Raw genomic sequence first — 25,962 nt, 5'->3', positions numbered from 1 at the left:
TCGGTTTTGTCGCAAGAGTTGCATATGCGAGGTACAGAGCTTATGGGATTTTGGCTATATGGGAGACATGGCCTATATTTTTGTAAAAAATCATCTTAACTATACAAATTTATAGTGTTTTGGAATCGTTATGAAGTCAGCTATACAGCTACACCAAATTTACAAGGTTTACGATGTTTTAGGTCATCCGAAACTTCCTCAAGTTAAGGCCTATGTGTTCACAGCCATACAAGTATGAGGTAGGCGATTGTGACTTTGGTTTTTGACCTCAGATAATATCCGGATAGCCTCAGGGAGGTTCAAGGACTAGTTTACCGATATGTGGTGATGTTCTGGGTCTTCTGAAGAGTCCCGGGAGTTACGACCGATGGGTCTACCGCCGTAACAAGATAGAGGTCGATGGTTTTTGACCTCAGATCATATCCGGATAGCCTCAGGGAGGTCCGGGGACTAGTCTACCGATATGTGGTGATGTTCTAGGTCTTCTGTAGAGTCCCGGGAGTTACGGCTGGTGGATCTACCGCCGTAACAAGATAGAGGTCAGTGGTTTTTGACCTCAGATCATATCCGAATAGCCTCAGGGAGGTCCGGGGACTAGTCTACCGATATGTGGTGATGTTCTAGGTCTTCTGTAGAGTCCCGGGAGTTAAGGCCGGTGGGTCTACCGCCGTAACAAGATAGAGGTCGATGGTTTTTGACCTCAGATCATATCCGGATAGCCTCAGGGAGGTCCGGGGACTAGTCTACCGATATTTGGTGATGTTCTAGGTCTTCTGTAGAGTCCCGGGAGTTACGGCTGGTGGATCTACCGCCGTAACAAGATAGAGGTCAGTGGTTTTTGACCTCAGATCATATCCGGATAGCCTCAGGGAGGTCCGGGGACTAGTCTACCGATATGTGGTGATGTTCTAGGTCTTCTGAAGAGTCCCGGGAGTTACGGCCGATGGGTCTACCGCCGTAACAAGATAGAGGTCGGAGGTTTTTGACCTCAGATCATATCCGGATAGCCTCAGGGAGGTCCGGGGACTAGTCTACCGATATTTGGTGATGTTCTAGGTCTTCTGTAGAGTCCCGGGAGTTACGGCTGGTGGATCTACCGCCGTAACAAGATAGAGGTCAGTGGTTTTTGACCTCAGATCATATCCGGATAGCCTCAGGGAGGTCCGGGGACTAGTCTACCGATATGTGGTGATGTTCTAGGTCTTCTGAAGAGTCCCGGGAGTTACGGCCGATGGGTCTACCGCCGTAACAAGATAGAGGTCGGAGGTTTTTGACCTCAGATCATATCCAGATAGACTCAGGGAGGTTCAGGGGCTAGTTTACCGATATGTGGTGATGTTCTGGGTCTTCTGTAAGATCCCGGGAGATACGTCCGATAGGTCTACCACCGTAACAAGATAGAGGTTGGTGATTTTGACCTCGGATCATATCTGGATAGCTCAGGGAGATCCGGGGACCCTACTCCCGGGACTCTACAGGTAGACTAGTCCCCGGACCTCCCTGAGGCTATCTGGATGATCGGCGTAAATCCATCGGCCTTAACTCCGGAACTCTACAGAATGCCCAGAATATCACCACATCGGTAGACTGACCTCCCTGAGGCTACCGGATATGATCTGAGGTCAAAACCTCCGACTATCTTGTTACGGCGGTAGACCCATCGGCCGTAACTCCGGACTCTCAGAAGACCTAGAACATCACCACATATCGGTAGACTAGTCCCCGGACCTCCCTGAGGCTATATGATCTGAGGTCAAAACCACTGACCTCTATCTTGTTACGGCGGTAGATCCACCGGCCTTAACTCCGGGACTCTACAGAAGACCTAGAACATCACCACATATCGGTAGACTAGTCCCCGGACCTCCCTGAGGCTATTCGGGTATGATCTGAGGTCAAAAACCACTGACCTCTATCTTGTTACGGCGGTAGATCCACCAGCCGTAACTCCCGGGACTCTACAGAAGACCTAGAACATCACCACATATCGGTAGACTAGTCTCCGGACCTCCCTGAGGCTATCCGGATATGATCTGAGGTCAAAAACCATCGACCTCTATCTTGTTACGGCGGTAGACCCATCGGTCGTAACTCCCGGGACTCTTCAGAAGACCCAGAACATCACCACATATCGGTAGACTAGTCCTTGAACCTCCCTGAGGCTATCCGGATATTATCTGAGGTCAAAAACCAAAGTCACAATCGCCTACCTCATACTTGTATGGCTGTGAACACATAGGCCTTAACTTGAGGAAGTTTCGGATGACCTAAAACATCGTAAACCTTGTAAATTTGGTGTAGCTGTATAGCTGACTTCATAACGATTCCAAAACACTATAAATTTGTATAGTTAAGATGATTTTTTACAAAAATATAGGCCATGTCTCCCATATAGCCAAAATCCCATAAGCTCTGTACCTCGCATATGCGTGCTTCGCATAAGAAACCCCCATATGAGTTGCATATGCGAGGTTTAACTGTATATGTGAAAACACATTTTTATACATAACTTTTGAACTACTTATCGAAACTTCAAACAATTCAATAGCGATGTATGGGACCCTAAACCAAGTCGAATGCAACTGGTTTGGTCAAAATCGATTCAGCCAGTGCTGAGAAAACTTAGTGAGAATATTGGTCACATACATACATACACACACACATACACACACACATACACACACACATACACACACACAGACATTTGTTCAGTTTTCGATTCAGAGTCGATATGTATACATGAAGGTGGGTTTTCGAGCTTTTAATAAAAAGTTCATTTTTAGAGCAGGATTATAGCCTTACCTCAGTGAGGAAGGCAAAACTGTAAAAATTTGATAGATATTCTATTTGACTTGTAAATAAATAATTCCAGAACAAACTGTTCTCAAAAATAATCTTTCAAAATATAGTTGATCAATTAATAACAAAGTTTATACTTTATAGATTGATTAATATTTAACGTAAAACAATTAATTCAAAAATTTCGAGAATTTTCACTGTTACCAAAAACACCTGATTGGGATGGCTACCGATAACGATGACGACTCCCCAAAAACATGCCAAAGAGAGAGAGCGAAAACCCCCCAAATGTGAGAGCAAACGCACTTCAAACGCATCAACTCCCACAACTCTCCGGAATCGCTCTCTCACTTCTCTCTGACGATCTCCCTCTCTGGGATACATTTTGGGGGAAGACCCCCCTTTTGGCCATGCCGTTGGCCAAGGGGGGAAGTTCTGTGTATTTTCCACGAAAGCATGTTCCGCACTGACGTCTACACACAAACGCACACCACGTCGAAAGGTCACCTTCAACAATCCGCGCCGCACCGAGGATATATTATTCCCTGTCGGTGGATAGCTCTTCAACGCTTCATAAGTGCTTCATCGGTTCAACCGTACGGTCGAGTCTCGCTCCAGAGCTAGTGTTGAAAGTTTGTGATTGGTCAACCCTATTGTTTGCAGAAAGTTCAAGCAAAAGTGAGTTTGATTTATAAATGTTTTATTTGAACTGTGATAAAGATAAGATATAGTGGGGGATAGTTGGACAAATTTGGAAGAAATTACGAGTGAAAGTTATTTATAGACTTGAAGAGTCCCAAGTTTGCCCAACCTCGACCTTGTGTCCCAATTAGCCCTGCTCGAAGGGTGTTTTCTCAAAATGACCTCTGAAGTTGATCATCCCAATATCTCGGTTCCCAATTCCAGCCAAACCAAGCCAAGATGTCTCTCAAGTCGAAGCTGATGATGGAAATTGCCGAACCGATGACCTCGTCGGGCAACAAGGTCACCGTCGTCGGTATCGGCCAGGTCGGCATGGCCTGTGCCTTCAGTATTCTGACCCAAGTAAGCTGACCCCACAATTCTTGAATAATCATAATCCTAATCCAAATCCTAATTACAGAGCGTATCAAGTGAAGTAGCCCTCATCGATGTGAACGCTGACAAGCTCCAGGGTGAGATGCTGGATCTGCAGCACGGTTCCGCCTTCATGAAGAACGCCCAGATCCAGGCCAGCACAGGTCAGTTACCCTGTTTGCAAAATCAGAACCGTCCTCAATTGGTTGATTGACCTCTGTTCTACGAAAGAACTTTCACTTTCCGTACAATCGGTCGCCGAGGTGTACCCTTGTGTGCCAATTAAGGGCGAAAGTAAAAGTTGGGGACCGTCCCGCAGGGGGGGAAGGACAAACCAACTGCAAATTGTTGTGACGAGAAGTTTTGTGCGCATGTTCCCTTCCCATGTGCTGGGCGAGAGGAAGTTAAAATTTCCTCCACTCTGTAGACTTGCAGTCGGTGACGGTCAAAAACGCGAACAGAACGGTGTGTTTGACCTGTTTGTATTTTTATTTATTTATCTTTTCTTTTTATAAAACTGGGAAAAGAACGAGGAGGCGCGCGCGATCAGTTTGAAGATCGTGCGCGGCAAGCGTGGTTCCCTGCTAGAAGTTGACTCAAGTATGGTTAGCTCGGGTGAATTTATTTGATTGCTCCAGTCTAAGAAAAAAATTCCAGCATGTGGGGAATTTATGAGTGCTAATACGGAGGGGATTATCAAGTGGGTACACGTTTAAAGATTGAGTACAAACTTTTGAAACTTTTGAACAAAAATGTAGAAAATGACTGGAATAATAGATATAATCGTTTTTATAACATATTTTGTTGTTTTTATACAACATTTTTGAAATTTAAAACATTACATCTTCAACTTCAAAACCTATTAGAAGTTTATGGCAATAGAGACAAGAATCTTGTTTGTTTCATGGTAACATTTGTTGAGCTTGAAATATTGCCCAAAACAAACCATTGCTAGAAGAACAAACAGTATCGGGTATCGGCACTTGAAATAAGAAATCGCACTTAAACTAAGGAATAGGGTGCTTCAGAAAAGAAATCAGGGCTTTGTTTATTTAGTTGCTTGTGTTTTTTATGCCACCGTTATTTCCAAACTTATTTTCATTAAATAATAAAAGATGATGAAATGGGTGACGTAAACCTTTTTTCAAAATATGCCCAAAACTTTATGTCATTGTCTACCAACGCACAAGTTTTCCGAAAAAAATATAATTTTGGTTTTTGGATTTGATTTCTAGCTCTAAGCTGTGAATAAGGAGAAATTTGGCGCCAAAGGGACTTTTATGTTTTATGTATTTGTCATTTTGGTGTATTTGACATTTTAAAAATTTATATTCATTTAAAGTTAAAAAAAACTCCATTGGAAATTGAAGGCCTCTAAAGGAGGTATTACACTAAATCACACTTTGCTTTAAAACAACTTTCGTGCTTGACAGTTTGTTTGCCTTTTAAACTAGAATTTGACAAACAAGGCAAATTGTATGCAGGTAATTGCTAAAGTTGATTTCACACGCTTGGGTGGGTGGCAGTCTGCGAATGCTAAAATTTGAGTGGTTCAAACAAAGTTTAAATAAAGGAGGTATTAGACCACGGCAAACAAACAAACTCGCACTTTTTGATAGTTTGGAAGTTTGCCTGCCTTGTTTGTTTGCAGAAACGTCAACTGGCATACATTTGGCTTTGTTTGCGAGTTTTCCGTAAACATGTATGCGAGTTTGTCAAACTGTCAAACACAAATAAGTGCGAGTTTGTTTGTTTGCCGTAGTCTAATACCTCCTTAAAATATTTAATCGATTATATTTCGATTTGTATTTTGTCGAATTTTACACACTCTTAACAAAAAGTAGAATTTTGAAGAATTTATTTAAAATTCAAACAGAACAGTTTTTTTAAAACAGGTCTAATTAATATTTTTTTTGCTTTTTGGTTGTTTTTGAAACTGCCGAGATGTCGTCCTTTCAAAAATAAAAAGGTCAATTGGAAAACAGCCAAAAAATGTCACTTCCTCAATTTCAATTCTTCAAAATACTATCTCTCACCAACTATTTGTCCGATTTTTGATGTAAAATAAATAAAATAGTAAAAAAAAACTCAGCTATTTGAAAATAATAGCTTATGCAACAACTGGCAAAAAGAATCGCAACGAGTTGCAAACAACATTTTTTGCAATTCCGAAACTCACCCTTAAACTAGAATTTTAAGTTAAAGGTCCATTAGGGTGACAAGATAAAATGAAAATTTTGGAAAATCGTAAGAGATACCCCTTGGCTCGACTCTTTAGTTAAAAATAAGTAACTGTGCCAATTTTGAACCAAATCGGTTAAAGGTTAAGGATAGCTTTGTATCGTTGAAGTGTCGTGTTTTGAAGTGTCCGTATGGGAAAATTCGAAAAAAAATGTAAAAGCAAAAAAATCAAAATTCCGCCAAAAGGTAGCGTTAAATGTGTCGAATCATTGTCAAGTGTGATATTCTTATCTAAAATTTTATGACAAACAACTTTGTTGAAGAACACAAAACGATTCGAATCAACCCTGACGAGTTATTAACGATTTAAAGAAAAAGTTTTTTGTATGAAAAGTTTTTTTTCACCAACTTCAACTATAAAAAGCGACCCTTAACCGATTTCGCTCTAAATTTTCACAGCTACTTATTTTTGCCTAAGGAATCGAATAAGCGCTATCCCTGATGTCGATTTGTTTTATGCCACCCTAATGTCCATGTGTTTGGTCAATTCACCGTTCAAATCAAAACAATATTGAAAAGTATTGCTTTTCGATACCAGTACGTTACAGTGCTTTTTTTCTGTCTGAGTAATCTACCACTTAAACCTGATTATAGGTAACAGTGCTTAGGAGTAATCCTTTTTGATTCTGTTATTTTTGGTTTAGAAAAGTAGCCCGTAAACTATTTTCAGAATTAGGCATACATGGACACCAATTTTCAAAAGCAATTTACCCTCAAATGGCTACAACTTAAAAAAAACAGTGCATTTTATCGAAAAAAGTAGATTACTTTTCGATTGTAAACTCGATTTTGCACTTTAAAATAATTTTTGCAAAATGGTGTGTTCAAAATTCATATTCCTTGAAAAAACTGTCCATGCTAAATAAAATAAAAATACGGCATTTGAGAATATACTTAAAAAAAGTTCACCAAAAAATCGCAATTTTTTAAAGTTTATATAAGGCGAACAGTTTATATAAAACTTTATTTCTGATTTTTCCTAATGCTCGATTTTTTTTAAGACACTATTCCAATCAGAATATCCTTACCAAGGAGCAGATTTTCATATACTGATTTTCTTGGTGAGCAATACTCTCCAAATGCTCTTGGCCTTCCTCAGTGCATAAAAATACTAAATTAACGCCACATCGCAGTTCAATTCTAGTCAACTCAAAACTGTATCCAGTTCTGTTCAGTTCCATTCAATTTAATTCTCCACTGTCGCTTGTATCGTTTGTATCACTCCCTAACCTTGACTTGATTCAATTACCGAAAAACGGGTCACGAACACGCGCGTCAACCTTCTAACCGACTCATTCACCAAATTCAAGTTCATTAAGCAACGACGACGCGACAGTCCGCGACATCCCGTCACAGACATGTCCGCAACACTACATGAAGTATGATTCCATCGTGAACTTTCTCGAAACTGATAAGAATTTTTTTATCAGAAACCACGGAACGCAATTGCTTATTTTGGCTGTTTTGATATCAAACAGTTACAATTGATAAATTAAATAAAAGTGCTCAAAATGCATTTCTTTTGGACGTTGCAAATTATTGTTGCGTGACGTGTTGCATAGCGTGTCGCGCAACATACTACAGCGCCTCTACACGTGAAACAATCAACCTTTCCGCTGTTGCACAGTGCGTAACACTAGTCTGGTAACACATAATTAGGTTTTACAGCGTGACGTCACGAGCGCACACGCACACACATTTTTACAGAGACACACGTGCAAAAAATGTAAACAGTGCAGCCAAGCTGTCAAATTTTAACCTCAAAACCGAGTCGGCGTAAAACCTAATAAAATTTCGCTTCATCCTATTTCAGATTTCGCCGTTTCGGCTGGATCTCGCCTGATCGTCATCACGGCCGGTGTCCGCCAAAAGGAGGGCGAGAGCCGGTTGAACCTGGTCCAGCGTAACTGCGACATCCTGAAGGGTATCATTCCGAAGCTGGTCGAGCACAGCCCGGACTGCATCCTGCTGATGGTGTCGAACCCCGTTGATATCATGACCTACGTGGCGTGGAAGATCTCTGGGCTGCCCAAGAACCGCGTCATCGGTTCCGGCACCAACCTGGACTCGTCCCGATTCCGTTTCCTGATGTCCCAGCGTCTGGGTGTGGCCCCGACCTCGTGCCACGGCTGGATCATTGGTGAGCACGGTGACAGCTCGGTCCCGGTGTGGTCCGGAGTCAACGTGGCCGGTGTCCGCCTGGCGGAGATCAACCCGAGCATCGGAACCGCTGATGATGATGAAAAGTGGGGAGAGCTGCACCACGAGGTCGTCAACAGTGCCTACGAGGTCATCAAGCTAAAGGGATACACTTCATGGGCCATCGGTCTGAGCGTGGCCTCGCTGGCTTCGGCTCTGCTGAGAAACACTTACAACGTGCACGCCGTGTCCACGCTGGTCACCGTAAGTCGCTAACCTTAAAATTGCAACCCCAACAAATCTAATCCAATTTCATTTCATTCAATAGGGCGAGCACGGAATCAACGAAGAGGTGTACTTGTCGCTGCCATGTGTCCTTGGCCGCAACGGCGTGTCCCACGTGGTCAAGCAAATCCTGACTGAGGCCGAAACCAAGAAGCTCCAGGAGTCGGCCAAGATCATGTCCGAGGTGCAGGCCGGCATCAAGTTCTAGGTTATGTAAGCCATTAACTGTGTTTAGCAAGTTAGCAAATACTATTTATATTAATTAGCAAAAAAAAAAACAAAATACAGTGAAAGGCCCCTTAAGCACTCACTCAATCTTTCTGACAGCACGCACACAACCATACACCAAAGTCTTTGATGTTGTTTCCTCTCCAACAAAAAAAAAATGATCCTCTTATGTAGTCTATGATAGAAAGTATTAAAAAATTAAACTTGACCGTAACCAAAAACAAAACAATCTCTGTTAAATAAGGATAAAGAAGTGAAAATTTATCGATACAAGAAAAAACACACCCTACCTCGAAAGGCATTTACGATTCGCACTCACTCAATTCGGCACTTGGGCAGAATTGGAGAAAGAAAAGTTTGCTGCATAGTTGATGAACTCACAAAAGTCACTCGTTGAAGTATTGCTTCACACATAAAACTAACTAAGCAAGGCTAAGTAGCGCTTTATTTTTTTTCTAATTCAGGTCAACCTGTTCGTTTGAAGCGGGTTTGATGCAGAACAGTGCATTTCAAAGTTATAAAACATAGGGTTTGAATGATTGCTGCGAAGACGGTAGAAAAGAGCACGGTGGTCTCGTTTGTCGAAGATTATAACAGGATTAGAAGAAAGAAAAAACACACTGACACACCATACACCTTGAATGAAATAGATGTGCAAAGATAAGCCAGAAATAAAGCATCTCTGAGTAAAAATAATCAAATGTTTTTTTATCAATCCGAATGATTTCCAATGTGTCTTCTCTTAGAATCTATTAATTCAGTCAATTCAACATTTATTTTGTTCAGTTTCTTTGCGCATATGAAAATGTGTTTCTAAATTTTAACATTGAGCTCATATTTTAATTAAAGTTTTGACCTTACGATCGCGTTCTTAAGAACGCCCAAGAACGAGACAAGAACTGAATTTTAAAGATAAAAGGCGTTACAAATATTTTTCAAAGTAGAACTATGCTTTGTTATCTATACCTTTTTTTAAATTTTCCTTGCTTTCCCAAACCCGTTGCAATCTACACAGTTTAATTTTCCCATCTTCCCATGAATTTTTAGGATAAACAATCGATTATTTTTTTGAAAAACCATGCGTCTCCTTCAAAGTATAAGAGCCTTATACAAAAATATGGAGGCACCAAGCTCACGTAAATTTTCTTTGTGTTACCAATACATATAAATCCAGTTCAGGGAGTCCACCCTTTATATTTGATTGAAAATTCTAAAATAATTGAATGTTTTAATATTGAAATAATTAATAATTATATTTTTTAGTTTTTTGGTTTTGTCTCTAAGCAATTTTTGGATATTTGGGGCATGGTCGTATTGTTTTAAAGAGTATGGAAGACTATAGGATTTGATAGGATAGGATTTCAATTTATTTTTGGATTTTTGTTTTTTAAAGCATGCGTTGAAAATTCTTTTTTAAAATTCCGGGGTGACTATCAACATAGTTATTCATGTTAAAATTAAATTTAAAGTGTTTAAATTTTATTTCTACGTCAAATTCACCATCGCTAAGTTTGGTAATATAGTTTTAAAGAAAAAAATCAATGATAATATATGGTTAACTATATTAAAACACTTTTTATAAAACCCATACAAATTTTAATAAAAATTGTTAAAATGTCACAATTTTGCCTGAAATTTGTTAAAACTAGTTTTGTTGAAAATTCGATTCATATTGCATTTTAAACTGAATTCGAAGCACGAATCAAAAGTTTTCACATTTTATATAAAGTTTGTTCAACTGAAAATGCCTATAAATTTGAGGATTTTTTTCGATTATATTTTAAAAACACATAGTATTTATGGTTTACAAACTTAGTTTACCTTCTATTAATGAAGAATTGTTCAAAGAATCCGAAAATGCAATCCGTTCTCCGATTCGATATTATGTTCATAGAGAAAAACATGACACTTATTATTATTATTATTTATCTTTATTAATGAGCTAACAGCCAGAGGCTGGTTCAGCTAACATGACACTTTAAAAGAATATTAAATAAAAAATAAAATATAGTTAACTTACTATTTAAACTTTAGAAAATTTATGGAAACTTCTTTTTGAAGTACTTTGAACACTTCTCTACTATAGTCAGTATGATTCCATAGCATTCCATACGTATTCAATTTGTATTGTTTATTTTACGGAAAAATCTCAAACCCATCAAAGTCACTCCGTTTTACGTGCCTTAGAACTAGAAAAAATGCAACACCAAAGAAGATTTAATGCTCTTTTTAAAGTTTTAATTATGACATGGTATTTCAATGCAATCGAAAAAACACTATTACAGTACAATTACACAGGTGAATTACCCATATACTTTTAATAATTTTTCACTCCTTTAATCATCAAAATTTTTGTAATTGTCTGCTCTGCAAATTTAGAAAAAAACACGAAATTTTAAAATGAAAAATTTGGTTCTAAATAAAAGAATGACCCTTCTGCGTCAATGAAAAGTAGGGGAAAATACCCTTTTTCAGCCTATTTCTATTATCGGCTTATCAGCACTTTGATCACGAATTACAGCTTTCATAAAGTGTTTTTGACTGTTCAAAAGTAATAAATAGCTCAAATAAAAGTGAGCAAGCAACTCTCCATTGTTGATACATCTGAAAATGTTGATTTAATAGCGGAAAACGGCAAAAGTGATGAGAATTGGTCGAACGGCTTAGAGTGATTAAAATGGATAAAATTCCCATAAAATGACATGTTCAAAAAAAAATTACAGCCGAGTAACGGAAAATGGAGTTGAGATTATTTGGAGTCTTATGTTGAGTCAGAGACTCAAATTTGGACAAAAATAAAAATTATGGTTAAGATTTTGGATATTCGAAAACGAGCTGAGTGTATTTTTTAAACATGGGAAATATTTGATTGAAATTTAAAAAAAAAATCAACTATGTTATACAGTCCAGACTCGATTGCCTGAAGGGCTTGGCAAAATTTAACTTCGGATAATCGAATCACGAAAAAAAATTGTTATTTATCTAATTTTTGATTGTTGAGCTTTAGTATGGAATTTTTAAATCCAAGATGGCGATCAAAATGGCGGTGACGTTAAAAGTAAGAAAATAAAGAAAAATAAAAAAATGCACGTGATTCGATTCACCCAAACAAATCGGTTTTAATCGAACTTCGGATAAACTAAACTTCGGACAATCGAGGCTTCGTATATTCGAGTCTGGACTGTACTGAAAAAAGATATTTTTAAACATTTTTCTATTCAAATAAAAAAAATCAATAGAAAATTTTGGGAAATGATCCATTTTAGAGAATGGGAATCTAATAGGTGAAATTCTGAGGAATTTGATACAATCCCACAAAAAGTAAATTTCACTAAGATATTAAAATGAAAATCACCTTTCACCACCACCCCATGCACGATCAACACACCCACCACCGACCGGCGACATTCAAAATCAGCTGACTGATGCGGGATCGTGCGCGTGTGCTAATACAGAGCTAATACCAAAGGGAAACACACAAACCCATATTCACCCACACACACACGAGTCGCACTTGCCGATCGCAACAGGTAACAGAAGCGCAGACGCAGCGGAAGCCAAAACAAAGCTTGTTAATCGACGTCACCGGCTTAACCCAGCTGCAACAGCCCGAGTTCGGTTCGGATCAATCGAGGAGGGGCGCCATGTTGGAACATTTATTTTTTGAATGATATCGTTTAATATTTTTCAAGATTTTTTTTTAATTTTGTTTAAGACTACTTCTTGCTTTAGTTATTCGTATAATATTTCTTGAGGAAAAAGAATATTTTGAAAAAAAAAAAGTAAATTTCAACGCAACATAATTCCACCATTGCGCCCCGGTGACACACTCACACACCAAAAACAAACGACGAACCCGCGCACAGGTAAAACTCCCGATCGCACACAGCACAAAGAGTCACCTCAGCGATCGGTCGGCGGCTCAACTCCAGATCGCTCAGTTCAGTATTCAAAGTGCGCTCGGTCAGACTCGACTAGTCCGGCTAGTCGTCGCGATCTTCGTTCGTCGTCGTCACACAGTTCGCGGAGAACGATCGGACTGTCTCGTTTTCGCGCGTGTACTCGCGGTTGGTGCTGTCCCGCTCACGCAAACCCGATCGCGGTCTGGAGGCTTTTACAATATCAGGTTCTGTAGCAAATGCTGTTTTATCACGAGAGAGTGACGAAAAAAAAACAGCTCAACTGAAAAATTAGAATTTGGCGAAACTTCAACGCACGGTGACGGGGTGGTATTGTTTGTTTGTTTAAAAGTTTTTAAAAGTGGAACGCGCACGCGCACCGAAATCGGCGAATCATCGCAGCGCGATCGGTGTGCATTTTTAGGAAGTTCCATTCGAAGGCGAACACAATAGCTGTGAACGTGATTGTTGCGCGAAATTCAAACATCTGAAAACCGAAAATGTCACCGCTGATCCACTTCCTAACCGGAATGCCGTGATGACGATTGATGACCTGGAACCGAGTCCAAACTCAGAGTGAAAGAGTCGCGATCGTCAAATACGACTCCACAGTGACACTGCTGGGGTAAAGACTCTGACGAGAGTCAAAACAAAAGCGAAAAAGTTTGCCACAACTGCGAATGCTAATGGTGAAATTGAGTCTAAATGTGCGACAACGGGGAGCGACTAGGGCGATCATGACGCGTTGATGGCAATGACGATGATGATGGTTATTGTAAACAGGTAACACCTGTGTGTACCTGGGCTGGTTCTGGTGGCTCGGTGAAAAATGGTCTGTCCCGGAGACGGGTTCGGAGTTGGGAGAATTTGGGTTTGAAGGTAGAGCACCAGCTGGGTCTTTTTGCATTTGTCGAAGAAAATTTATTTTATTTTAGCTTTATGAAATGCCCTAGAATGGGTTTAAAGAAACACAAAGGTTCGTCGCTTATTCTATTGTTCCAGTTTAGGGTCCCTATTCTTATTTGCTAGGAAACTTATGAAATTCATTTTTAGATTTGAAATTTGATGAAATCTTCTATTCATTTACATATGATTTTAATTAGAAGAGTATTAAAAAATGTTATTAAATATCCCATTTATTTTGATATTAAAACCTGCACCCTCAATATGTTAAAACACTTGTTTGAATTTCCAGAATCCACGAAATCGTTTTGAGCAAATTTTATCGGAGGACAAATTTGGCTTCTCTTTATTTCCGTGTTAAATTTAATGCACTTAGACCATTGCACACATTTTTCAAAGTGTATGATGGTCGCAAAATATTTTAGTCCTTTTTCTGTAACATTTTTGGTACCGTAAAACGGGGTGACTTTGATAGCCGGGGTGACTTTGATAGGTTTGAGATTTTTCCGCAAAATGAAGAGTACAAATTAAATACGTACGGAATGGTAGTAAATAATACTGAAAGTGGTAGAGAAGTGTTCAAAGTACCTCAAGAGAACTTTTCATAACATTTTGAAATGTTTGAAAAGTAGTTAACTAAAATTAAGGAAGTGTTGATGAATATCAGTATTTAAATCTTCTCAAAGTGTCATGTTTTTCTCAACGAACATGATTTTGAATCGGAAAACGGATTGCATTTTTGGATTCTTTGGAAAATTTTCCGCTAGGAAAAGGTAAAATGAGTTTGTAAATAATAAATATTATGTGTTTTTGAAACAGTAATCGAAAAAATCCCTTGTTTTATAGGCATTTTCAGTTGACCCAATTAAATATAAAATGTGAAAACTTTTGATTTTTGCTTCTAATTCATTTTGAAATGTAATATAAATCGATAATTTTATATCCAAAACTAGTTTCAACGAATTTCAGGCAAAAATCTAACTTTTGAACCATTTTCCCTAAAATTTATATGTATTTTAATAAAAAGCTTATAAACTTAGTTAACTAAATATAAACATTGATTTTTTCCTTGAAAACTATATTAGCAACCTTAGTAATGGTACATTTTACGTAAAAATAAAGTTTGAACACCTAAAATCTGATTTGAACAGGAAAAACTATGACTATCAAAGTCACCCCGGAATTCAAACTAAGAATTTTTAACGTAACTATTTTTTCAAACACTATTGAAATAACTTTTTTCAATAATGGTGTATGGACCTCATGTGGGCTACCCCAGTACACGTTTTAAAAATAATAGTCTTAAGAAAAACCTTACCAGTTGGAAAATATTCAAAAAATAAATTGAAATCCTATCAAAGTCACCCCGGTTTACGGTAGTTCAAAATTATAATCTATGATGTGACGAGTCGCTTATAGTTTCATGAGAAAAGGTCTGCATTGGAACATGTATCAAAATATTTTTTAGAATAATTCATTCATGTTCAGCAATATTTCTGTACATTTTGCAATTATAATGGCAAATGCTTCAGACATTTTTTGTGATTTTTTTTCACTGTTTCAAACATGAGCAAATCTTCAAACATATTTCAAAGAAATTGATAATCCTTTTAAAAAAATGTTCTTGTATTTCTAATATTTCTGTGCATTTTTCCATTCTTTCAAAAACATATTCTTGTTTCATGAAATGAACTGTTTTTAATAGTTTTAAATTTTTAATATGTCTAAAATTATTATTTTTTAATTCCAAACTTTCTAGTTTTTTTTTTCAATTTCCAGGGAAGGAAAATGTGTAAACAAATGTTGCTGTTGTTGTAATCATTAGACACTTTGTCGCTTGTGTGCTATCTTGTAATACGTCAGCTGTAAAAAGTTAGGACGTGTCACAAGATTTCTTATTTTAAAAATACTGTAAAACATATTTTCTGAATATCACCCTAATTTTTCTGTTAACCAAATCCTTCTCTCTGCCAAATCTCTACAAAAATTAAACAAAAATTTACTCAAATAATGTTTTCTTTCAGCGAGAAAAAAACAAACAGAAATTTAAAAAGAAGTTTTTTTTAGACTCTTGTATGTTGTTTTCAGTAGAAGCATTAAAAATTGATCGCCACCTTGAAAAAAAATCTCCAAATTCAAACTATTTGGAAGCTGTAGTTAAAGATTTTCATTCAAGGCTAGAAACTAAACCGCCCTATAAGCTATAGGTTAAAAGTTTTCATGGAAATTTGGACTTTAGGTTTCTTGAATTCGATCAATATCAATTAAGATTGGTCTACGATTTTTTTTAAGCAGAATGATTTTTTCTTTTGAATTGTTTAATTTTCGAAACGAAAAAAAATGCTTTCAGATTAGTTTTTTAGTTTTTTAATTAGTTGGAAAATATATTTTTAACTTCATAAATAAGCAACAATTTAAAAAATGATCCAGATCAAAAGTGCTCTGATTTGGTTCAAATTAGGCATGGCCAAAATAATAAGACCCGTATTTCATTGTTTGGTGATAAGGGTGGTCTTATCCGAAATAGCATTACAAAAGAAAGGTGATTAGTAAAGCATTTAATGAAAAATACAAAGACATTTAAACAAATTAAAACATTAGACGACATTTAGACAAAAAAACGTTACTTAATCCACCTTAAGGTAGTTGGTGCCTTCCTCACATTCATGTTGTATTTTAGGTTGTATTTGCAAATTAATTTAAGAGTTTTTTTTTATTTTTCTTCATATAATTTTTTTTAATAATTATTGTTTTTACCATAACAGCAATTTTCAATTCTTTTTTTTTACCAACTCTCCAAAATAAAGGAGAAAAGGGGGGGCTGTAATTGAATTTAAAAGTGCTGATATGCCAACATAAGGTTCACGATGGAATTGCATGCTGTCCCCCTAGTCTTAGTAAACAATGTCTTATGAGTTGTATACTTCAGTAAAAAGTTGGTGTAAATCTTTATCAAGACAAAATGATGTATTCAGCAACATAATTAATACAGACTTTTTCCAGAAGAGACGCAGACACTGCTTAAGCAAAGTGGCAACCGGGCGAAACGCATGCTGCGCAACTCTCGCGCGTAAGCAAAAAGACCCGGCCTTTGAGGTTATGCAAAAATCACCCTTTTTTGTAGCTACAAAAAAACTTTTTCATGGCATAACTTTAAAAGTACTTCACTAAACAGAATAAAATTTAATAGGGCCTTAGGGGACCCCAAAACGAACAGAATAAGGTGGATCCGGCCAAAATCGGTTCAGCCAGTTCTGAGATAATAGTTCGGAAAAAAATCATGTCTACACACATTTGTTCAGAATGTGATTCTGAGTCGATAGGTATACGTGAAGGTATATCTAGGAGGTGTATTTAAGAAGTTAATTTTTCGAGTGATTTTATAGCCTTGCCTCAGTGAGGTGAGGAAGGCAAAACAGCTATTTTTACAATAAAGAAATCATAAAAAAGTATGTTACAAAGATGGTTTTGAAAAATTTGTCGTAAAATATTCCAAAACATGCGTTGAATCGACGATTCATTATAAGATGTAGCCAAGTTAGATTATTGTTTAATAGTATTTCATCAGCTATTTTATTCTGATAACTTTCCAACCAAATTTTGACCTATTGCTACCTGTCGAATCGAATGATCGAATGAATTCAGGAACATTTAGATTTCCTACTTTTAATCTGGGTAATTCCTGCCCTGCTGGAGAATGTTTACCCATCGAGTAGCTGACTTATCACAATGTTCAATCGGCAATTATACGCTGAAACAGTATACAATGTACAAATAAGCGATCCAATTGTTCTAGTTTCAAGTGGAAGTTTATTCGTGTTCGTAAAAATTAAAACAAGGAGATTAGAAACAGTCAGTTAGGCTCAACTCCAAATATGGAAATCGTTAAGCCAACATAAGCGAAAAGAAATTCACTAATGAACCTAACCGGATTAGTCAAGTTAGTTTTTTTTATCTCTTTCTCGTTGACAGCGATCCTGAGCTGTGATGAATATAAATTAATTACCATTCAACTGAGCCGACACGCGACGCGCTTTGACCTTTACCCTTAACAAATTCAAACCCCCAACCTTTTGGGAAGATTCACACATCCATCTGAATTTTAAACAGCCGATCCGGCATAATTCACGTTATCGATTTCGGTTGCAAATTTGACGCTCGTGCGCCCGCACCGACACTTTGTTGCGTAACTTTTCTTCTCTTTGCGTGTTTTGTTTTGATGTGTTTTGAATCATCGGGCCATCACTTTCCATCTCCGGAATAACTCCGCGGGCATCATTACACTCTTTGTGGAACGCGGCGAACCCCCCCTCAGGCATAACGATTTTTTTTCGGGAGTCATGTTTGAAGAAGGCGTATCTTTTTCATATTCTATGAAAAATTCATTTAGTTTTGAGACCCCTTTTGGAAAGTTGACACCTCTTTTGATAGTTTTTGCCATATTTTGTCATACTTTGCCCCGTTTTGTTGTTACAGCAAAATTTGCGAAATTAACGAATTTGTTCCAGCAAATTTTGCGATCTCGCTGGTAGCCGACTTCTTGCAACATTTCCTAGTTTTTTAACGATTTTTTGCTGCCTTTTCTCTGATTTTATGTGCACGTTGGCAACGTAAGTTGTTTTGCCTACCTTATTTTTATTATACTTTCAAATTGAAAAGACATGAACTGGAGTATTTAGGAAGTAGTTGGACAACTCTAACCAAGAATGATTTTATGGCTTTCAATTTATTTAATGACAATTGAAGAAAATATTTCAAAATAGCAAAAATTTAAACCAAAATTTCACTGTCCAAGTACTGCCACTTCACCCTACCCAATTTATGTCTCATAATATAGGTGGCATGGAAGTGTCTGTCGTCGGCGTAGCTTAATTTGCATTACCCGAGTTTGGCTTTGCCATGTGAAAATGTGTGTGTCTATTTTTGCTTAAGTCACGCCGGTGTCGGTGCCATAAGTAACGCGCGCGTTTTACACCTTTCGATTTCGGTGTCATGTTTTCATAGGAGGTGCCTACCTCTACCTTCTATTTGGTACACTTTCTACTAACTTTATGGTGGCCAGGGCAGAGTAGTTACGACTTGTGGAAGTGGTTTTGATTTCCACACATCATAACTGAATTTTGCAACTGTTTCTCGGGTGACGTGTGCATAGTGGCAGCTTGAGGTGGAGAATTTTTAGATTAAGATCAAGTGGTTTGGCATGATTCATATTATAAAATGCAACTATTGCATGTAGCGACTTTGATCCCGTAAGATATTGTTCCCTCGATCCGTGTATATTATTTGGAGAATCTTTATATAATACCTTATTTGTTCAAGATTTTGTTATTTTTAGTAATTTTATTTTGCTTCAAACTTAGTTTTTCCTTTGACCAAAGAAGCAATTAGTTCAAATTTTCATTTCATGCATTTGACAACTATCCATACAGAAATCATATCTAAATATTCTTAAAACTGTATTTTCAGGACGGCATTTCTGATGCATGATTTTGATGGATTTGTGAATTAAGCTAAGTTGTAGCTTTTAAAAAAATACCCATTTTTATCACTTCCTAACTCAATAAATTAAAAAAAAATAGGCAAAATCATTACATTCAAAAAAAAATACATTTTAGAAAAAATGGCAAGCTTCCATTATTTTGAAGAAATTATTCGAGGCAAATCCACCAAATATTTGCATTTAGCAAACATTTCTAAAAATCGAAGAGTTCTATAGATTTCCTATACCGTCAGTGGGGGTGACATTGGGTCTGGGGGTGAGATTGGGTCAAAGTGATTTTTTACGGATTTTACCATTTCTCAGATTCTTCTCAATGAAACTGAATTCTGTATAAAGGGTTGTGTAGGGGACATCTTAAGAAGACTTCGCTGAAAAAATCTCGTTCAAAGAACAAATCCTGTTATTTTGGCAGCTGTCTAAAGTTGAGGTACGTTTTTGGCCAAACATGACCTCTCGAAAAATCATTTTCTAATATTTTTGTTGGAATTGCTCGAAAACTACCAAAATGTTTGAAAATCTCCACTTCAAACATTTTAGCATGTCAATACGATTCCCTCGAACAAGAAATGAAATGAAGATGACTTGTTTTTACCATATCGTTGTATTTGAGCATCATTTTAGTTTCATTTGACCCAATGTCACCCCCTCTAAGGGGTGAGATTGGGTCAATTTTCAAACTATTGGCATTTAAGGTAGTGTTCATCAAAATCCACCATATTTTGGAAAAATGTTAGTAAACTATCTAAGAACAAATCTAAGTTGAAAGATTTTCGATGTTATTTAAATTGTTTTTGTTATTAAGAAATTACGAGAGGTGTATCGTTTTTGGCCCATAGTCACCCCCACTGACGGTACTCTTTTCTAGTAAACTTTGAAGATTTGAACCACTAGTTGCTACAAAATGAAAAAGAACCAAAATTTATTTTGTTATCACCCAAAAAGCACTAATTTTTTTACATGAAAAAGCCTGAATTTATATCATAGGCTCTTTTCAAATATTAGAACTCAATTCAAAATTATGACATGTAATAGTAACAAAAATATGGCTGATTTCTGGGAGTGTGAATCCAATTGATAATTCTCATCGAAGTAATAATGTTTATCTGAGAAATTTTAGATTTATAAAATTTTAAACTTTATGTGTTTGTGTTCCCAGCGATGTAAACCTGCAATGACATTAAAAAAAATTTGGTCAAGAAGCTTGGATGTAAATCAAACATTTCAATAATTTCCTCTTTTTTCCAATTTTGGATTTGAATAGATGTAAAGGGAACATTTGTCAAATCACATCGTTTTCCAATAAAATAAGGCCGTTATACATAATTTCTCAAAATATGTGTAAGCCTTTTCATTTTATTTAAATATTGATCCACAATTTACGAACAAACATAAACCATTTTAACAAATTTAAAAAGTTATTGAAATTTACTTTTTGACAGGAAGTTATGGGATAGATAAAAAAAATTGTATTACAACAGTCCAGACTCGATTATCCGAAGCCCTAAGAAAAATTTCACTTCGAGTAATTTTTTTTTGTTCGTGATTCGATTATTCGAAGTCCCATACAAACCTTCGGATCATCGAACTTCGAATAATCGAATCTTTGGATAATCGAGGCTTCGAATAATCGAATCTAAACTGTATTAGTTTTTTAATTAAGGGTGCGCTATTTCGAAGGTTATTTAGTAACTTTTTTCCTTCAGTAGATTTACTCGATGCTTTAAACACCCGCAAAACTCTGTTCCTAACTTAATTAATCAGCTGTTGAAAGGTAATCCATATATCAGCCTAGGATAGTAACTTCACAAAATAAATGCTTAAACAACGAAATAAATGAAATGAAATTTAAGGGTGGTCATTTCTTTACCAAATTCCTAAATTTTCTCGGTTTTCAAAGGTTTTTTTTTATTCATATTTTTGTGTTATTTTTGACCATAGACATTCTTGATAAAATCAAAATCATAGAGTATTTTTAGCTTGAATTATGTTTTTTCTTTTATTAAATAATAAGAGAAAAAAACATAATTGAACATAATATTATGAATTTTAATAAGTAACACTTTACCACTTCAGTGGCATTCGTGTCATTTTCTTTCATTTGATGAGTTATTTTTATTTCTTCATGAGCTGCAAGTTACAATCATAGCTCTGGAAAACCCCAACTCATCACCTTTTTTCTGCACTTGTAGACCCCACAAACTTCCTCATTCTTGAAACAAAGGATCCTCTCATCGTTTCACGAAACAAACAACAACACAGCAATTCATCATGGCTTTAAAAAGCAAACAAATAACACTCTCCTCTCCACAAACACACACACACACACAAACGCACCTCATATCGAATCGTTCCAACCAATAAATTGGGGTTGATGAAGACACACAACACCAACAAAAAACACACCTCAACTTACAATTAACAGCCACCAGAAACCTCGATTTCCGCGCGCCAAGGTCATCTCCACTATCGAAAAGTTGATATTGCTCTTCGTGCGTGTATTCGCATGTGTGTGTGTGTGCGTTGTCTTCGTGTGGTCATTTTTCAGCGCGTCATTCTCGTTGATTGCCACAAGGCTCTCTCTCGACCGACCGACCGACAAGAGACCGACTTGTGGTCAAGTGTGACCCTGGCGAGTGTGTGAGTTCGTGTGGAGGAGCCCAAAACACTGCCACTCTATGTAGAGAGTATGGTGGAGCCACCGGCTGAGTGGCACAAATACACAGTGTGGGGCGAGATTTAATGGCTGTCCCTTGAATATTTCTAATTGTGGGTATTCAAAGAGATTTAAAAATAATACAATGTTATAAATTTTATTTACATTACATTTAAGATTTTTTATGGCCTATGAGAAAAAATATTGTAGATGAGCAATCAATGATAATCATTGGACACTAGGGTGCCCAGAATATGAGACTTTTTTTAAAAAACCTCGCTCCACAAGCCAAATATTGTTCCTTGACCTATTTTAGGACTCTGTGCAAAATATGATCAAAATCGGTCAACATTTCCCCATTATACTCGAAGATGAAGTTTGTATGGCAAAAATCGAAAAAATGTATGAAAAACCCAATTTTTACGGTTTGGTCTGCCCGGCCTGCTACTTCCATCCAAATATTCCCAAAAATGAGATTCTTATAACTTTGTAGAACATACCAAAGCTGTAAAACTCGATCCTGCAAAGTTATTAGCGATTTAAAAATGTCATTTTTGTATGAAAAACATTTTTTCGCCAACTTCAGGCTCAAGTATCCATGGGGTTAATCTCAACCAATTTCACCCAAAATTGGCGCAGATGCTTAAAATAACCCTAAAACCGTTTTTCAAGTCTTTTCTGGACACCCTATTGAACACTTAACAGAAACTAATTCAGAATGCATTTATTAGAAAAAGAATATCAGAATAAAGGAAAAGTAATGATTGTTATCATCAAGAGATATTTTAAGAAATTTGTAAGGTCGTTTTATGAAATCTGGATGACAAATTTCCGTAATTACTTTTTTGTACATCGTTATGCATAATGCATAGAAAAACAAACTTGTCAAAAAAAAATTTGCCATTTTTTCACGAGAAACTTGGTGGGGAGAATTAATTATCATCATAAATATAATTAACAGCCAAAAAAATGATCTCAAACAGTAAAAAAACATATTTAAAAACTATTAATTTTATTTATATACAAATTTTCTACCTTTCAAAATTGAACTTTTTTGGCTGGCTCCTTCCAAACTTATTTTTAATTTTTAGAATTTCGTGACCAGATATCTGGAAGAAGTCTAGAGTTTTTTTGAAAAGGTCCCATAAACTATTGTCTTTGATATGTTTAAAAAAAACTCTAGAAGTGAACTATTAATTTTTTACATTTCTAAACTTGCCTTGTTTTCCGAGTCAGGTAGCCTAGTGGTAACGCTTCCGCCTCGTAAGCGGTAGATCGGAGTTCAAATCCCGGCTCGGACCAACACAACTGGTGATCGTTTCTCTTCTAGATTCGATTACTTAGTAAAGGGAAGGTAGTGCATCGTCACAAGCTGGACCTTATCAACGACACCTTAGGAAGGCGACCTATGGAATGTTAACATTCACCTTAACATGTTAACATTAGTTGAGTTTCAAACTGCCACTGAATCCGCTTTGTAAATGCCGGCCCCGATACTCTTCAAGGGTGTTCCCTTCAGGAACTGGGAAAGATTTACTTTACTTTACTTGTTTTCCAAAGTTCCTCGGAAATAAAAGTTTATATAGTGTACACTAAGTTTACCATAAATAATTAATGTTTAAACATAAATGTTTATATCAATTTATTGTTGTTCCTCGATTTTTTTATTTTTTTAAAGATGTTTTTTTTCTTAATTGGTATTGGTCATTACTAATATTTTTAAAAAAATTTGTGTTTACTTAAAAAAAACAATTTATTTCCTAAAAAAATGTGAACAAGGGCTCATGAAATTGAGTTCAAATTTCATGGTGAGTTATTTTAAAAAGAGAGGTGAATTTTTCAAACACGTAGCATGAAATTTGAACACTTCGTTCGTAGTTCTCATTTTTATGAACAGTTGTTCACGATTTTCGGAACATATTTTTCTCCGTGTAATTTAATCTAAAAGGTTTCTATAAAACAACTGATCCAACATTAAAAACCGTCATCTGGGGCGAATAGGGACAGCTGTTTTAGCTTTGTTATTGCACAATATTTGGATGTTTTTGAATGATTTCGGATAGAACAGACACAGTTTAACAAAAATCGTGCATCGATTTTCAAATTTTAAGCTTTTAAGTGCTCTGAAATCTGCTGTCCATATTCAGACTATAGCCACGAATCGCCTCAGACGAAGGTATTGTAAAAAGATTAAAAAAAATTGTTAACTTTTCCGAAAAAGTATAATTTGAAGAGAATCATTGATTCATATGAATTATATTTTAACCAAGCTCTGATTTATTTAATTTTTACTATAAGCGATTTGAATTATTTGCATTACAAAATGTTTATTTACTCAGCAATGTTTAAGTTTTCAAGCTTTTCCATAAACACAGGAGAGACAATTTTTCAAACAATTTCAATAAAATAGGAATTAAATTTGCCGATACAGTTACATATTTTTGACCTGAAAAACCTTCAAATCAATTTTTCACCAAAACTAGAGTACATTCATAACAACAAACTAAATTATGTGGTATCGCTTCGAACAAAATTTCAAAATTCGACCCCAACTGTACGGAAGCCTGGTCGAAGGAAAAAAGTGGATTGTCGTCCGAAAAAAAATAACCAGAGCTAAACTTGCTAAGCCGGTTGCTACGAGCCTTCTCAGCATCGGCAACGACCGGTTAGAATCCACCGGAGCTGGCCACCCGAGTGACCTTCTTTAGCCTCCGGCCATGACTGGCTAACAAGTGGTTAGATTGTCCGGAGCTCCCAAAAAAGGGGGGCGTTTTCGTAATTTGGGGGATACCATAGAAAGATGATTGCTATCAAATGCTTTCTTTGTGGTTCTTTTTTTTTTTGTTTTTTTGAGAGTTCAAGGAAAGTCAACGGTTTTGGGACTCTCTGGTCACATTCCTGAAGAGGTCAAAACGGGGTAGTAACAGGAGATTTGAAGATGAATTCTCGTAAGCAGTTCTTTCCAATGACAAATCAGCTGATGAAGACTAAAAGTTGATAATTCAATAAGCCAATAATTCCCTACTGAGTCAACGTTGCGAAATCGATCGCTGCTTAGGCGCAACACACTGCCCCAAACCCGGAAGTGAGCAAACTTTCAATTTTTATTCACCAATTCCAATTAGCTACAGTGTATAATTCACCGTGTAGCGTGCACGAATTGCCTGCAGTACCCACATTTATTGCTTAATTGCTCTTCTCAGGCTGTTCCCTAGCCTTCACCAGTTCAAAACCTCGCAGAGTTCGCGCGCGCGCGGGTACTTTGCGTTCGCAAACCTGTGATCTTTCGATCAGCAGCTTGAGTGGACCATCTCGTTGTGGAAATTCCACCACATCTCGAAGCCCCAAACCGCACAATTAAACAAACCGCGTCATCGACTCCATCACTGTTGGGAGCAGGTTTTAGGTTGGGAATTTGAACGCGACTCAGGTGGTGAACCCTACGCTGACCCTGGTCAAGATCAAAAACTGCCGTGGTCACTGGTGTAGCTGATCGGTTGACCTCCAAGACAGCTGAACCGTGCGGCCTGAAGTGATTGTCAATCGAAATGACGGCCCCGTGTTGACGAGGAAATCGACTGTGCGGTATACTGCAGTAGAATGTACTTTTGTTGTTGCAAACATTAAAAAAGCTAAGTCGTATTTTTAAACCACATTCAAGGAAGTTGGGTGTCAGCAAATGAGGCTTCGTCAGAGGAATCAGAAGGTGAGCTGGAAGTGCACTGTTAAAACCAATAACTCAAAAAGTTTACAACAATTTACTAAAGCAGTTACAAATATTATTTCGTTCTTGTTAAACTTGCATTTTAGGCTTTTTTTTAGAGTTAAGAAAGTCATTTGGTGCAGTTTTCAATGCCTTAAAAAATTCTCAAAACTCGATTTTAATCCTTAGTTATTCAACAATATCCTTAAAAATGCCGTGCAATATCGACACTCTTCATAGAAAAAGTAGCTCCAATGAGCTTATGTTCATACTATTTTGCCACAGCTTGAAATTGCCACAATTGACCAAAGAAATTTTGGTCAGTTTCCGTTTTGTCATTCTTGCTTTTCTATTGATTAAATTTTTAATTACAGCTCAGGACTCCGACAACCAAATTCAACCACATTTTGGGACATTGCATTAGCCTAGTTTTTGATTATGGAGCATTCTCCACCAACTCAAACTAAATTGGAAAAGTAGTCCCAACCAGTCTTTGATTTTGCTTGAAACTTTGTGCTTAGAGGTAGTTTTCCTGATTTTAATCCTGATAAGCTTT

At 36.8% G+C, this 25,962-nt stretch overlaps 2 protein-coding genes across 2 annotated transcripts in view; both read left to right on the top strand.

Annotated features, from left to right (window-relative positions):
* Positions 1-3,316: 3,316 nt before the first annotated feature.
* LOC6050294 (L-lactate dehydrogenase) lies at positions 3,317-9,444 on the top strand. Its single transcript, XM_001866889.2, has 5 exons — positions 3,317-3,477; positions 3,706-3,843; positions 3,902-4,019; positions 7,910-8,499; positions 8,564-9,444. Exons 2-5 carry the CDS (start codon positions 3,721-3,723, stop codon positions 8,726-8,728), a joined length of 996 nt encoding a protein of 331 aa, XP_001866924.2. The 5' UTR covers positions 3,317-3,477; positions 3,706-3,720; the 3' UTR covers positions 8,729-9,444.
* Positions 9,445-12,686: 3,242 nt separating this feature from the next.
* Positions 12,687-25,962, top strand: part of LOC6047930 (bestrophin-2) — a 45,179-nt gene continuing 31,903 nt past the window's right edge. The window contains exon 1 of the mRNA XM_038263906.1: positions 12,687-12,874. The gene's annotated coding sequence lies outside the window, so the exon portion shown is untranslated. The remainder of the gene's footprint in view (positions 12,875-25,962) is intronic.

This window comes from Culex quinquefasciatus, chromosome 3 (genome assembly GCF_015732765.1).
Source record: "Culex quinquefasciatus strain JHB chromosome 3, VPISU_Cqui_1.0_pri_paternal, whole genome shotgun sequence".
NCBI classification, from domain to species: domain Eukaryota; kingdom Metazoa; phylum Arthropoda; class Insecta; order Diptera; family Culicidae; genus Culex; species Culex quinquefasciatus.
The sequence above is the reverse complement of the archived record's forward strand: the minus strand, read 5'-3'. Positions and strand labels throughout refer to the sequence as shown.

What these genes read in the sequence shown, in the direction of transcription:
- LOC6050294 (XM_001866889.2), top strand. Translation starts at nt 3,721, where the DNA reads ATGTCTCTCAAGTCGAAGCTGATGATGGAAATTGCCGAACCGATGACC. An exon ending in CCTTCAGTATTCTGACCCAA is followed by an intron (nt 3,844 to 3,901) that starts GTAAGCTGACCC and finishes TCCTAATTACAG; the next exon opens with AGCGTATCAAGTGAAGTAGC. An exon ending in CCGTGTCCACGCTGGTCACC is followed by an intron (nt 8,500 to 8,563) that starts GTAAGTCGCTAA and finishes TTCATTCAATAG; the next exon opens with GGCGAGCACGGAATCAACGA.